Source organism: Phyllobates terribilis, unplaced genomic scaffold (genome assembly GCF_046119375.1).
Source record: "Phyllobates terribilis strain yellow unplaced genomic scaffold, ASM4611937v1 Scaffold_2__4_contigs__length_985480577, whole genome shotgun sequence".
In the NCBI taxonomy this organism is placed as follows: domain Eukaryota; kingdom Metazoa; phylum Chordata; class Amphibia; order Anura; family Dendrobatidae; genus Phyllobates; species Phyllobates terribilis.
This window is the reverse complement of record NW_027362762.1, coordinates 94259583-94275658: the sequence shown is the minus strand read 5'-3', so window position 1 is coordinate 94275658 and position 16076 is coordinate 94259583. Positions and strand designations below refer to the sequence as shown.

Below are 16076 nucleotides of genomic sequence, written 5' to 3'. Positions count from 1 at the left end.
ATACTTTATAACAACAGCTTGAAAGTTTGGACTCCGGACGGAACTTCAAAGTATATTTTGTCTGAAATGCCGTAACGTTACAGAGAATAATATAGCTGGTTACAACAGTACAGCAGGGCTGTGAATGATGCCGCCTGTGGTTTGGGAATTGTGTGACAGGTTCAATTTAACCCTTTAGAGCTATTTTCTATTGTTAGTTATTTTTAATTCCTTCCTGATGGGTGAATTTTCATTTTTGGATTTAATTCTTTCAAGAGCCATACTTTGTTCCCTGTTGGCATAGCTAAATGAGAGCTTGTTTTTTGCAGTATATGTTGTTTTAAAGAGGTGAGGGTGACGCCTGTCGGACCCCGGCCGATCAGACATTGATGACCTATCCCAAGGATAGGCCATCAATGTGAAAGTAGTGGACAACCTCTTTAATGACTTCATTTATTTTACTGAAAAACAGGAAAAATTCTAATTGGGGTGAATGGTGAAAAAGAAGCACAATTCTGCCACGGTGGTTTGGGTTGCATTTCTTAGGTTGTTCGCTGTGTGGTAAAAATGACCTGCTAATATCATTCTTCAAGTCTGTACAATTACGGCAACACTAAACTTATATAGTTTCTTTTATATTTTATTGGTTCCAAAAAAGTTGCTTTGTGTCGCCATTTTCTGAGACCCATAACTTTTTTATTTTTCCATCGATGGCACCGTGTGAGGTCTTGTGTAGTTAGGGGAGGCGGAAGTGAGCTGTCGCTCTTATTGAATCTATTAGTGTATATAATACAATGTTTTTATTTATTTATTTTTTTATTTATTTCAGGAGCACTTACTGAAAAATGTTATTTTTTGTCCTTGGATTGATTTTCTTTACACAATTTATTGTACAAGTTAATTAAATTTGATATTTTCATAAATTGGACTTTTATGGAAGCGGTGATACCAAATACGTTTATTCTTCTATCTTCTTTATTTTCACATTGGTAAATAGGGAGGTGATACTTAGGTCTTTTTTAAATATTTAATAGTTATTTTTTAATTACTTTTCATTTATGGTTTTAGTTCCCCCTAAGGGACTTGAACCTGCGATCAGTATTGCAGTATATAGTAAAAATTATTATCTCCTATGAAGACCAGTCACAGACTGGGCTTCATGGGAGTACAAATACTTGGCGACTGGGGCCTTTAGTAGCAATCATATCTCAGGGCAGGGCCTTGCAATGAGCATCAGACCGCACATACCGCTATTTGATTGCGGCTGTCAAAAATTGACAGTGGCATTTAAGGGATTAAACATCAGTGATCAGTTAGAGGCAGGTGCTGGCTGTATAATACAGCTGGCATCTGCCTTGCCATACACCCAACATGAGACGTAATGGTATGTTCTCGGTTATGAAGGGGTCAATGGAAGGTACCACCCATTGGGAGCCCGTACCTGAACGGGTGGTACCTTCCTAAGAATAATTTGCTATTACTCCTGTATATAAATACAACCCCATACTATAGAATACCTTTAATCCTCGGTGGAGCCGATTCTTCAGAACACCCAAAAATTCTCCATGGCTTAAACAATTGTCTCCATCAAGATCGAAGATCTTAAAAACTGTGTCCAGAACGTTTTCTGATAATTCCTGTCCTGTCGCCACTTTCACTGCCCGCTTAAATTCAGCTGGGGGAAGAAATAAGAAATGTATATATGAGCAAAAAAAAAAAAAATACAAAAAAACCCCCCCATATACTCAGATTCCACTGCCCTAACAGGCCATATTGGCAGCCGCGGTCTTCCTAAGACAACTCTTCCTTTACAGGGGTCGTACACAGCAATGAAATAATAATAATAATAATATGAAATAATGTTCTAATCGTTCTGTATTCAGTAAGATGAAAACGTTCAGATTTTGAGTCCTATAAATACAAGTGTCCTCGTCATGCAAGGTGCAGGACTACGGTTTGCTTTTTTGTGGGACGAGTTATAGTTGTGAATCACACCATTCATTTTACCACAAAATGTACTGAAAAACAGGAAAAAAATATTCCAACTGCGATGACATTTGGAACACGGAATGCAATTCCCCAGTGGATTACTGGGCCTTGTTTTTGCGCTATTCATTCTGTTGTAAAAGTGACTCCGAATCACGATTCTACAGACAAGTAAAATTATGGCGATGCCAAACTTTTATAGATTCTTTTTTTTTGTTTGTCATACAAATGAAGAAAAAAAATTCAGAAGTTTGTAGAAAAAAAAATTTCTGGTTTCTGTCGCCATTTTCTGAGACCAGTAACATTTTAATTTTTTTTCATTGGTTGAGCTGCGCGCAGGCTTGTTTTTTGGTGGTGATCTGCTGGATTTATTGATAAAAGTTTGGGGTAAATAAGACCTTTTCTTTATTTCATTCTTTTTAGGGAGGTGAGGCGACAAAAAACAGAAATTCTGCCAAAAAGGGGGAAAAATTTACATTTTTTAGTCCCCATAGGGAACTTCAACATTCAATTGCTTGTACCAGATATGGTCTAAGTGTAGCCCGCGGGCCACATATGGCCCTATGGCTGTTTTGGGACACCCCACAAGGCGGGACAGCCAAATAGCTGGAAACAGTGGCGTCCTGCACCATGTGGCCGACCCTGGTCAGGCGTCTCGCTTTCACCGGTATCGGCATCCTTGGGATGGAGATACCGGTGAAAACATTAATGAACAGAATGACGCTTACCCAATTTCACCGCTTTGTTTGCCACACTAAACATCTTCATAGTGATGGAGAAATCTTCTAGATTATTCATGAAGTGATAAAATGTCTTGAATTCCTCTATGCTGATACTCTGAAATGCCAAACGACACGTCAACATCAGAGCAATAAAAATGTAAATGGATAGAGGCCGGACTAATAACGCTCACTAGGAAACCATTTTCCCGCTAATCCTGAACAAAGCTGGCAAATCCGATCTCAGACCTCTCTACGCACCATCTAATCAATCTATACAGATCTTACATATGATTTTTATCGGACCACTACCCATAACATAGTAAAAGTCCCTGTACTTAAAGGGGTTTTTACTCTCATTAATTTAAGATTACATATGACATTATGGTTAAAACAAAAATGAAATATTGCATATACTTTTCTTTCGATCCCCCACCGCTCCTTTGTCCCACTGGCCAGGTCCCCTGCCGGTCTCTTATATTTCTCTTCCAGCATGCTAGACAATTGATAGCTGCAGCCAATCGCCGAGGACACTTGTTGGCTGCTGCTGTCAAGCCGACAATGCAAAGTGAAGAGTAGACTGGAGGGATGGAGGAGCGGTGGACAACAATATATCATTTCTTAGCTTTTTTTTTTTTAATCCATACAATGGCCATATGAAAAGTTAAAGAAATGGGCGGAACACCCCTTTAATTAGTGTTAAAGCCTTCTTCAGGAACACACAGGTTAACATTACCGCACATAGAAACTTTATGTATTGGGTTTCATTTCTTTTTTTGTTTCTACAATTTTAAGAATTGAATACTGACCACATCTAAACAACAAGAGCAACTAAAGGTCCATCTCCACAGAGTTTATAATTCACTGCATACAATACTATTAGGCTCAATATGGAAACAGTTCAGAACTGCGCTCCCTACAGCAGTAATGGCAAGCAGCCGACAGGTGATCTTTCATCCTCTTAGGATATCTGTGCACGGATATCGAATTTACCCTTCTGACTGCAGCGGAAACTGACCAATACTACAGATATAAAACCTGCAAGATGTCAATTTATGCTGCAGATTTTACTACGGATTTCACCCTTTAGCGTACAAAGGATAAAATATTTGGCAAATTTGCAGCCTAATTTGTATCTGCCACTGTGGATTGCTCTTACAAATCTAAAATACAGAGCCCTTCTTACTAGAACCAACTCAATAGCAGCTTAAAGGGAATCTGTCAGCAGGTTTCTGCTACCTCATCTGAGAGCAGCTTGGTGTAGGCAAAGAGAAGCTGAATCCAGTGATGTATCACTTAGATTACTTGGTGCAGCAGTTCTGACACAATCAGAGCTTTCAGATTTAGAATGAAGCAGAGCTGAGGAAGATAACTCCGCCCACACCAGGCTCTCTGTGTACAAAGTCTATAGACACTGAGCTGCCTATCACAGGAGGGGGCGTTGCCAGACTAGTTGAGCAATGTTAATCTCTTAGTGATAAATCCTTCAGTTAGTAAACAATAGCATGCACTTTGACAAGTGACACATCCCTGAATTCGGTATTTCAGCCTCTATCTCCTGCTGTCTTCAGATTACACAGCAAAAACCTGCTGACGGATTCCCTTTAACTCACTTCTCCTGGAGGGATCCTGGTTTTCACGTTATGCCAGTAGATGTCATTGTCCTCCTCGTCTGTAAAGAAAAGCAGCCACTCCGCAAAATCCTCCTTCCTCATGAAGTCCAAACCCTTTGAGAACTGTGCAAATTCCATCTCTTGAACTTCTGTCTGCAGATTTTCCATAAACCTGAAATAAAGGCAACAATTACTTGAAAGAAAGGGAGATTGAAGTCGTCTCTCTCCTGTCTCACTATTTTGCCAACTACGTGAGACGTTTATCACAAATACAAACTGGAAAATAAATACGTAATAGTAATATGAATAAAACTTAAATTTTAAGGATCGTCTAAAATCACCAACTTCTGCCATTGTAGCCAAAGCTTGGTACATTGGATCACAAGAAAAATAATTCAGTAGGTCCACGAGTCACATAAAATTCCTAGATGTCAGAAAAGCTGGCTTCATAAGTATGGAGTCCATCCCATTCCATGTATATATCTAAAAAAGATTATGTAAATTTATAAATCGATCTACTGCATTTAGTCAGTCTATCGGAGGTGGATGATCGAGAGCTTGTAAGCGCTGCTCTGAAGTTGGCCGGATACCTGGATGAGATCGCTGTGTGCGCTCCTCCAATGCGATCTCTGGTTGCAGCATTGCAGAGCTTACACTCAGCGTCATAGTTGCGCCGCTGACCCGGTCAAACGATCAACCATAAAGAGCCGACCATTCCCCGGCAAGCAATAAAGCAGTTGTCCCCTTTCAGGAAATTTTCATCTCCAGCTGAAGTCAGCCATAAAATAACAAACATCTCTTCACTCGCCGTCCCTGGTGAGCTACACTGACGTCACGTCAACAGCAACACCGCCAACCTCACCACTAACCTTTTCAAGCCAAGAAGCTGAAGGAGCAGTGTATTCCTGAATAATAAAGATGCAACAACCTCTTTAAGTCCCCAAAATCTGTGGTGGAGATAAACTAAGTTCAGAAAAAAAAAGGCAAAAACCAGATGCATTTTTATTTTGGCTGTGAATAGCAAAAGGAAACCTGTTGCTCAAAATCAGTGCAAGATGAGCAGAAGAAAATAAGTTCATGTTGTTCAAACTTGCTAACATATTAGACACTAGAGGGCGCTGAAGTTCTATCCATACAGCTTTAATGCAGCAAAAATAGTTCAGAGAAAACTAATTAAAAAAAAAAAAGTTCAGATCCTTTATCCCTCTGAAGCCGAAAGCTTCACTATTATGGGGACCAATTATGAAAAATGGTACAATAATTGAAGAACACTTATACCAAATCGCTATCTGCTGCAGGGACCCCCAATACTAAGAGTATTACTGCTTATGAAGTATCCAGTAAAACTATCCTGAAAATGTATCTTTAGGGAAATACAGAAAGTATGTAACTATCGACCTGCTGGATCCAGGCCCCCCCCCCCTGACTATCTATTGATGGTCTAGGGCACCATTTGCTATTGGGGAAGAATCGTGAGGCCTCTATACACATGACATGGTCATCCAGTCCCTCAAAATTGGAAGGTTCGGTCAAGGTTAATGTGTATGTGTTTGTCATCCATTCCTAGCTTTTGGTGCATAAAAAAAAACAAAAAAACTTACGGGGTTATTCTTTGTATTATTTTTTTATACTAAAAACCTGAAAGGCTTTTTAAAGTGATTGCTTCTAGAATTTAAAAAAAAAATAATTTCAGATAATAATATCAGCAGCGGTGCGGAGTTTTACATTTTGCCTCTGTCTTTTTTAGATGAGCTTTGGCCCAGAGAAGACGGCAGCGTTTCTGGATGGCGTTGATATATGGCTTCTTTGCATGATAGAGCCTTCACTTGCATTTTGGAATTGCACGCTTAACTGTGTTCACAGATAATGATTTCTGGAAGTATTCCTGAGCCCATGCAGTGATTTCTAAGACCGAATCATGGCTGTTATTAATGCAGTGCAGCCACAGGGCCCGTATATCACTAGCAGCCAATATTGACCATCGGCCTTTATGCACATGGATAGCTCCAGAATCTTTTGATGATATGATGTACTGTAGACGGTGGGATATTCAAAGTCTTTGCAATTTTACACTACTGAACATTTTTTTGTATTTGTTCCACAATTTGTAGACCCAGTTGTTCACAGATTGGTGACCTCTGACCATCTTTGCTTCTGAGAGACTCTGCCTCTCTAACATGCTCTTTCTATATACATTACCAGGGATACTGAATCCCCATACAAGAAGGCACAAATGCTAAAATCATTAAAGTAGTTGAAGCTTTATTATTATTTCATATACAGTGGTGACCAAAAGTTTTGCATTTTTTTTTAAAAGTGTGATTCCTTCTGTCTGGTTGTTGTGATGCCATTTTCCTGGTGATTTTAGTAAACCGGAAGCAAATGGTTGTCAGCTATAAGGACGAAAATCATGTGTGACAATGTTTTATCCCTTTAGGTCTTAGTTTTCAACATTTGCTGGACCAAACGTTGGCAATATTTTGTCATGGGTAGTCGGATTTTGCCTAAATTTTTTTGTGTGTTTTTAGGTTAAAACATGGCAAAGACAGAGCCAAATTTATCACCCGACGTCAGGAGGTTTATTATTCTGAGAGTGAAGTCAGGCAACAGGCAAAAAGAGGTAACTATGGAAGTCATCTGTTCTCGGAGTCAAGTGTCACGTATATTAAAGAAAGAAAAGAAGGTTCTGGAACAGCTGACAAACCTAGAAATGGACGACCACAGAAAACTTCCTCCAGAGTTGATCACATTATTAAGAAAAAGTCAGTATCTGAAGTCCATAAAAGTGCTGTACAGATGTCAAAAATGGACAAGGAATATGTGGTCAAAGTGAGTTGCCAAACTGTGGTGCGACAGCTAAGAGCAGTAGGGTTGAATGCACGAGGTCAGTCCAGTCATGAAGCCTTTCATCTCTGCAAAGAACTGGAAGGTCCAACTTGAGTCTGCCAAAGGACACAATCAATGGAAAGAGACAGATTGGTCTAAGGTGTTGTGGTCGGATGAATCCAAGTTCAATCTGTTTGGTAGTGATGGCAGCACTATATATACTGCCCAATTGGAAAACGTAATGATGTAAGGTACCAAACACCTACAGTGAAACATGATGGTGGCAATGTCATGGTTTGGGGCTGCTTTTCTGCATCTGCCAGTGGCCCTCTGCATAGCATTGATGGAAATATGAATGCTACCATGTACAAGGATATACTAGGAATGTAATGCTGCCACATGGTAATACCAAAGTAGGCAGAGGATGGAAATTCAAGCACACATCCAATTTAGTAAAAAACTGGTTAGCAAAGAAAAATGTGCTCCTGTTGAAATGGCCAATCCAATCACCTGATTTACACCCTATAGAGCACCTTTGGGATGAGTTAGGGCAATGAGTTGGGACTTGCACCCATAGCAATAAAGATGAATTGTTTGCAGATTAGCAAAAGGAATGGAGCAAGATCCCTCACGATGTCTTGAATACCCCCAGTGGCTTCAATGCCCCGTCGGTGTGGTGCAGTAATTAAAGCAAGAGGTTATGCTACAAAATACTAAAGTTATGGCATTGTAAACAATGAATTACTCTCTACTACGATTTCTCCCGAATATCCCCCGTCCTATGGAATTCTGTGCCTCAACATGTCCGATTATCCGCCCCACTTGGATCCTTTAGACGGAACCTGAAAACCCATCTCTTCACACAAGCTTACAGCCTGCCATGACCTTGCTTTCTGCCACCCCCAACACCGGAGCTAATGCAACCCCCCAACCTACTGTCTCCTCCCCATTCCTGTAGAATGTAAGCCCACAAGGGCAGGGTCCTCTTCCCTCCGTACCAGTCTATCCCTGCTAGTTTGTTTACTGTAAGTGAGATCTGTATTTGGTACGTAACCCCTCCTCGTGTTCAGAACCATGGAATCAATGGAGCTATATAAATAAATAATAATAATAAAAATAATAACGTTGTGATCAATAAATAGTAGATGCAAAACTTTTGGCAGTCAGCTTTCTTTCATTAAATGACCATACCTATATTCAAAAGCATTTTAGTTAAAGTTAAGGTCTTGCATGATGACAACTCTATTGTGCGCAAAAATCAAATACTACAGTGATATAGAGTTCCACTATAGCCCATCTAAGTCAATAATCATTCAGAATAATCACATGTTAGTACACACCACCTTCTCTTTTCAAAATTATAAGTATCTGGGCTACTACATCCCCACACTGGCTTCTCTTTTCACAATTGTAAGTACTAACATGTGATTATTCTGAAGGATTATGCACTTCTTACAAACCCATACTTTTGCTTCTTCATACTAACCAATGGTGTTGGACAAATAGGTAGAACCCTTGTAACTACAATGGCACTTGCACTTTATTTTATTTATTTTATATTTATCTGAAGTAATAATAAATCAACTATTTTAATGATTATAGCATTTGTACGGGGATTCATTATCCCTGGTACTGTTTTTCAATAGTATTTTGGAGGTTTTTGCATGTACCCATGACTTAGTGTGTTAGTCTTTTTAGATACAGTCATGTCCCTTAGTTCAAAATTGACCCTCCGACAGTTTTTCTTTAGTACTTTTTACTTTTTTCAGCCTCTTGTTAAACACAGTTTTTGAGATGTGTCGCTGCCATCAATTTTTTAAATGAGTTATTTTTTTCAAATAAAATGGAAACATGTCGAATGTGCAATTTCTGATCTGTGTCCTAATTTCTGTTGTGAATAAAATATGGCGATGAGATTTCCCAATCATTGCATTCTTGTTTTCTTTACATTTTATAGTGTCCTCATTTTTTGGAATTGGGGAAATATATTGATCCTATAATATCGTTTTATACCAGCTGCTCGTCTAATAGATAGTATCCCCTCGACAGTCAGAGTTTTCCTTTATTATACGCCTCTGTCAGCTGTGTCTACGTTGTGATAGGGCACATACGACTTATCTAGTACAGGCTGTGAAATAACACAAAGTGAATGCCATGAAATGTAATAGTGGGGGAATTATAGACTGCGCTATAAAGAATGTGGCTTCATGTTGCCGGCCATTCTACAAATAATGGAACGTGAAAGTAAAATATGTATTAAATAAGACTAAACCTGGCGACCACCCATAAGGATATGGCCGAAACAGTGCAACTGATTAAATGAATTATTCATGACCGCCACCAAATTAGGAATATGTTCCTGATAAGCTCCACACTCGCCCCTTGTATGAAGTGAGGACTTTGTGTCTGCAGGCGGTGGTTTAAGATGCCGACACCTCAAAAATTACAATTCGTTCACTCAGAAAAATATCTGAATCTGTCAAAGGCAAGAAATTAAAGAATTCTTAGACTAAAAGCAGCTTTTTGATATTAGCAAAACTATGCCTGGCACACACAGCCACATACTGGCCATAATCAGATGATCGGAGCTGGAACGGCAACATGTCAGTAATAAAGCCTCATTTAGATGGGCGCATTGTTCCAATGTTTAATTCTCATATTCCAGATGTACCATCCGGACCCCCACAGTTCTACTGAGCCAAACTAACGGCACCATAGATTCCTAAAGTATGGGTCAATAGAACTGCAGGGGGTCTGGGTGTCTAAAAGGTACAATATGCCAGTCTGAAAGGGGCCTCAAGACCAAATCTACCAAATTTTTCAGTAAATGTTTCACTTTCTTAAATTCCTCAGTTATATTTTCTGAGATATCATGTGCCACAAAACAGCATTGATCAGCTTCCCCTTCACCCTAAACAATCAATGCTCAGGGGTTCTAGCTATAGGAACTCTAATCAGAATTGGTTTCCAAACTGTGTCTCTTGTTCCATCATCATGTTTTGGTGATGATCCTTAAGGCTTTTATTTTTTTGATCCTCTGATTTTAAGAGCTTCTACATGTTGCTTCACAAAAGGAATGCCATTTGGTATGAAGATAAAGATACACTATATGGACAAAAGAATTGGGCCACCTCCACATCACACCTACAAGAGCATTTATAATCTTCCATTGTAAATCCACAGGCAGTAATATGGAGTCGCTTCCCCACTTGCATCAATAACAGCTTCCATTCTTCTGGGAAGGTCTGGACAAGTTTTTGGAGGAGTGTGTGTCAATTTATACCCATTCATCCAGAAGAGCATTTGTGAGGTCAGAAACGGATGTTGAGAGGAGAGGCCGAGCTCACAATCTCTGTTCTAGCTCATCCCAAACGTGTTGGATAAGGTTGAGGTCAGGGGACTGTGCACCCAATAAAGTTCTTCTACACCCAATTCCCTCAACTATGTTTTTAAAGACTGCTTTGTACACTGGGGCAGTGTCAAGGTAAATTAGTAAAGGGCTTTCCCCAAACTGTTCCCATAAAGTTGGAAGCAACAATTGTATAAAATGTGTGGTTATGCTGAAGCATTAAGATTTCCCTTCAATTAAACCAAAGTGCCAAGGCCAATTCCTTAAGAACAACCCCAAAGCATTATCCCTCCTCCACTAAACATTATACCGTATTTTGCAGACTAGAAGATGCACCGGATCATAAGAAGCACCCCAAATTGTTAAAAGGAAAATAGAAAAAACATTTTTTAATGTGTCAAATGGGGGTCTGTCTTATAGTTCGAATTTAGCTTCAAACCCGTCAGCGGCAGGAGTGGGGCGATGCTGCGGGCCCGGGTGGATAGGGGGGTGTCCCGGCAGTTTAAGGCAGGAGCAATTGATCTCCCGGCATTGGGCTTCAAAAAAACGTTGGCAGTGCAGGCAGGAGCAGAATCCCCGGTCTACACATTGCTCACCTGGTAGCGGACTTCAGGAAAATGGCCGCCGGAGGGGGCACATGAGCAGATTGAGATCCCAGCTAGTCACTGAGCTGAGATCTAAATCTGTGCATGTGCCACCTCCAGCGGTCATTCTTCTGAAGTCCAGTGCCAGGAGAGCAATGTGCAGAGCGGCAACTCCGAACCTGCCCCGTACTGCCGACATTTTCTTGAAGCCCACCGCCGGGACAGCCCCTTCTCCCAGCCCAGGGCTAGCAGCATTGCCGAACGCCGGCTTCCTGCATGGGCGACCCTGCCTCCTGTCATTTCTGTCCAGGCCTATTTCATGAGTCTAATTTTTTAAAAAATTCTGTGGAAGCAGGGTGAAAAGCAATGTCTGACTTTCATTTGTTCATTTTCATAGATTTTTAATTTATTATTACTTTTTGTCAGATTCAAGTTATTTCTGTGACCATTGTGGGTTTTTCTTTCATTAAACGAGGGGTACCAACAATTTTGACCACGTGTGTATGTTGCTACTATGTTACTAAATAAATGAATAGGTTGTCCGGACCAATGACTGCAGACAACCAACTTTTTGTTGTGACACATTGTTAGGATACAGATGACCTGAACTGTGGTTGTTCCCGTGGCCAGTTTTACGTCGGGCTCGGAGGGTAAATCTGGTCATGCCTTTGCATGTGAATCTCATGATCCATTACATTTTTTTTTTTCTTTACAGATTAAAAATAGTAAAGAGATACGTAAACCTGACCAATCTTTTCTCACGTAATGTTCTACATCTGACAGGTGTCTCCTTCATCTGTACAGAAAGGTTTCTCTAAGCAGACAGGTGTCGTGTTTCTGTATTCAGCCCTCTTCAGACCTGTCAGTACACTGTTATCTCAGCGCCTAAGAGCTCTCATGTGGGTCCACTCAAACTGTTCTATAAAAATGATGACTCCATCCAAAAACAAATACATATCAAGCCAACATACTTTTTGATTTTTTTTTTTTGTAATGGGACAGCAGCGACTTCTCAACAAACTCGTGATGGATCTGGAAGTCTTCTGGCTTTCCCACCAGAGTAGAGATTTCCCTGGGTGAAATGATGTGTTCTTCTAAAAATCCCATCCGTCATCTCCTGTACAAACAGCGTGGGGTAGATCAAACACCCACAACAATGTTCTGTGTGAGGCAAAAAAACATCAGCTCCAAAGCTGTCCGTGAAAGATCGAAGCTTACAGACACAAAAAAGACGTCCTGGATCTCCATTATTCTGTAGGATGATGTCAAAAGTGCCATTTATTCTGCAGCTCCAACAGCTCAGATCTTCTCTTCAATGTTCCATGCATTAAATAAACTCCACTGTCAGCCCGTGATATATAGAATGATAAAAAACACATTCCAGTTCCCAAAAGGGGGGAATAAGTGACAATCTTGAAAATTACCAGGATTAGACCCTACACTTAGCCTACAAACCTTACAGTGAGACGTGGGAGTAAATCCCGATAACAAGCTTCTGTCTGTGTGGTAGATACAATCCTGCAGAACAGACTGTCCATATAAAGTATGTGTTTTTATCAAGTCAAGGCTTCCATAGGGTGAAAAGGCATTAGATCTGCTGTAGAGCCCTATTAGATATGTAAGCATATCCTGACAACGTGATTACGCACAAGATACAAACAGAAAAGATATCAGATGGGAAAAATAGCATAAAATATATTCAGATACTCAAAACGTTTAAAGAATTATTGAGGTTCTGTAAATTCTAATTCTTCAGAACGCGATAAAACATATACAAATACATAGTCGTAAAATATATGGTAAATTATGGTTTAGAAATAAAGACACAAAAAAACAAGAAATGTAATAAAAAGTACTAGAAGTTTGGTTCAATGCATATGAAATGGAAAGTTAAAAGATTTATTTAGACTTGATTGCATGAAAAACAAATGCTTAAAGAAGGTTACAGCTCTGTTCACATCCGTGTTGGGGGCTGCATTTTGAACCCTATGTTGAAGATCTGGTCAAACATACCAGACAAAATAGAACGAAGACGGAATTTGTTCAGTAGAATGAGAAGTATACTTACAAAAATTAGGCGGACCCCATTATATTAAATCGTGTACCCCTGGTATCAGTTAGGGCTCATTCACATGTCAGCTATTCACATACGAGTGCTATCCATTTTTTTCATGAATAGCATTCACACCTATGACAGTCTATGCAGCTGTTCACATGTGCGTGACCGAGTATTACATATAAAATCGAGGTGACATGTCTGATATTGATGCAACTGTTGGATCAAAATCAGCAACGAAAGTCTATGGATCTGTGAAAAAAAAAAAAAATCGGACAGCACTGGTATGCCATTTGTGTGCTGTTCGTTTTCACTGACTGATAGAAAGGAAAAGGTGGAGAAACTTTTTTTTTTCTAATCGGTGAAAAATCTGATGACACTGATGAAAATCACTGATGAAACTCTGTACGTTTTTGTCGTACGTCAAAAAAAGTAACATCTGAATGGACCCTTAAAGAGGTTTTCCCATGAACAAAGTCAATTTTAAAGTTTAATAACTTCCACAATTGGATGTGTTTAACTAAAATGTTCCTGTGCTGAGATAATCTTATAAATGTGCCCCTGCTGTGTACTGTGTAATGGCTGTGTCTGACCGTACAGGAACATGGTCTGATCATACCACAGCTCCTGGGCAGGGGAAGGCACAAAATAGTGTACAGACATTACAGCAGGGGATCACAGCTAGTTCTTTTTGTGAGAGAAAGTATTTCACTGCCCGTTTTTAAAAAGTGTTTTTCCTCAAAGAAAAAATTATTTGCGATCCCATGCTGTCCGGTTTCTATACGCTCTTTTTCTCCCATACCCCAACCCCGAACAGGAGCTGTGGTATGATCAGACCACGTTCCTGTACGGTCAGACACAGCCATTACACAGTACACAGCAGGGGCACATTTATAAGATTATCTCAGCACAGGAACATTTTATTTAAACACATTCAATTGTGGAAATTATTATTATTCCAAGATCTATTGATTAAAATCAACTTTGTTCATGGGAAAAACCCCTTTAAGCGATAAAATGTTTGAATAATTTTAGAACAATTTTGCAACTTTGAGTTTTTACGCCAGCTCCGGCATCTATTTGAAAAGTAGGCAGATCTTCGTGGGGAAGAAGGCGTAGTGGAGGTCAGGCGACAAATTCAATATGATTTACGCCAGGAGGTTGGTGTAAATTCCGACATAAGCATACTCTAGTATCTTTATTACGATGGTGCAAAGCAGCTAAATGATGCACCAAATAAATTAGGAAGTGCACCCCTCTTAATGAATTTTGTGCATCTGACTCCAGCGGACTCTTCATCAAGACTTAATTGCAAAACACGAGTCTGGATCAATCGGTGTCTGTATGAGTATGATGCCATACAACCCCTAGAAAATATTTTTATTCTAGCTACTTAAGAGGTTTAGCAGCAGTTTTTGGATGGGAAAGTTTCAGTTTTATTTAGTGATATTTTCCATACAGTAAGTTTCACATACAGTACAGACCAAAAGTTTGGACACACCTTCTCATTTAAAGATTTTTCTGTATTTTCATGACTATGAAAATTGTACATTCACACTGAAGGCATCAAAACTATGAATTAAGGTGGCTACTTTGAAGAACCTAGAATATAAGACATATTTTCAGTTGCTTCACACTTTTTTGTTAAGTATATAATTCCATATGTGTTAATTCATAGTTTTGATGCCTTCAGTGTGAATGTACAATTTTCATAGTCATGAAAATACAGAAAAATCTTTAAATGAGAAGGTGTGTCCAAACTTTTGGTCTGTACTGTATTTTTAGTTTGTATCTAACCGATATTTTTCCCTTAAAAACGTACTGATGTAACCCAATAAACACAGGACATTAGAAGAAAATACCTGTAAAAACTGGCATATTGGAGCTTATCGCGTCCTCCACGTCCAAAGAAATGAACAAGCAAGGTCGTGTTGATGTCCTCACTCTCTGAAGTGGACTCCTACAAAACACCATTCGCTCTTTTTAGTTACCATTGTTTATCAAAGTTGCAGAAAGGAAAAATGGGAGAAAATAAAAGTCACAACATTACACTGTGAATCCTCCACTGATCACCCCTGATGTAAACCACATATTCCACTTCCATGTCCTGTAGCCAATGTGAATCAGACTTCATCTGTAAGAGGATCAACCCCTCTAGAAGACCATTTTTTTTTACTATGTGAGTGTCATCTTAGGGACGTTTCACACAAGTTGAATTAAAGATGGTTTTGCAAAACACATTTAGTGCCATATTGACATAAGTACATGTGGGGTTTAAGCATATAAATACAGTTGTGCTCAAAAGTTTACACACCCCGGCAGAATTTTTCCTTTCTTGACCTTGTTTCAGAGAATATGAATGATAGCAAAAAAAAACCTTTTCTCCACTCATGGTTATTGGTTGGGTGAAGCCATTTATTGTCAAACTACTGTTTTCTTTTTTTAAATCTTAATGACAACCAAAAACATCCAAATGACCCTGATCAAAAGTTCACATACCCCAGTTCTTAATACCGTGTATTGCTCCCTCTAACATCAATGACAGCTTGAAGTCTTTTGTGGTAGTTGTGGATGAGGTTCTTTATTTCCTCAGATGGTAAAGCTGCCCATTCTTCTTGGCAAAAAGCCTCCAGTTCCTGTAAATTCCTGGGCTGTCTAGCATGAACTGCGCGCTTGAGATCTCCCCAGAGTGGCTCAATGATATTGTTGTCAGGAGACTGAGATGGCCCTTCCAGAACCTTCACTTTGTTCTGCTGTAGCCAATGACAGGTCGACTTGGCCTTGTGTTTTGGATCGTTGTCATGATGGAACGTCCAAGTAAGTCCCATGCGCAGCTTTCGGGCTGATGAGTGCAAATTTGCCTCCAGTATTTGCTGATAACGTGCTTCATTCATCTTTCCTTCAACTTTTACCAAGTTTCCTGTGTCTTTGTAGCTCACAAATCCCCAAAACATCAGCAATCCA

At 39.6% G+C, this 16076-nt stretch overlaps 1 protein-coding gene across 1 annotated transcript in view; it reads right to left on the bottom strand.

Annotated features, from left to right (window-relative positions):
* MICU2 (mitochondrial calcium uptake 2) overlaps positions 1 to 16076 on the bottom strand; it is a 312841-nt gene that overhangs the window by 6905 nt on the left and 289860 nt on the right. The window contains exons 8-11 of the mRNA XM_073662237.1: positions 14975 to 15072; positions 4298 to 4469; positions 2694 to 2802; positions 1497 to 1654 (exon numbers count right to left, since the gene is read on the bottom strand). Of these exons, the coding sequence (XP_073518338.1) occupies positions 1497 to 1654; positions 2694 to 2802; positions 4298 to 4469; positions 14975 to 15072 (537 nt within the window). The remainder of the gene's footprint in view (positions 1 to 1496; positions 1655 to 2693; positions 2803 to 4297; positions 4470 to 14974; positions 15073 to 16076) is intronic.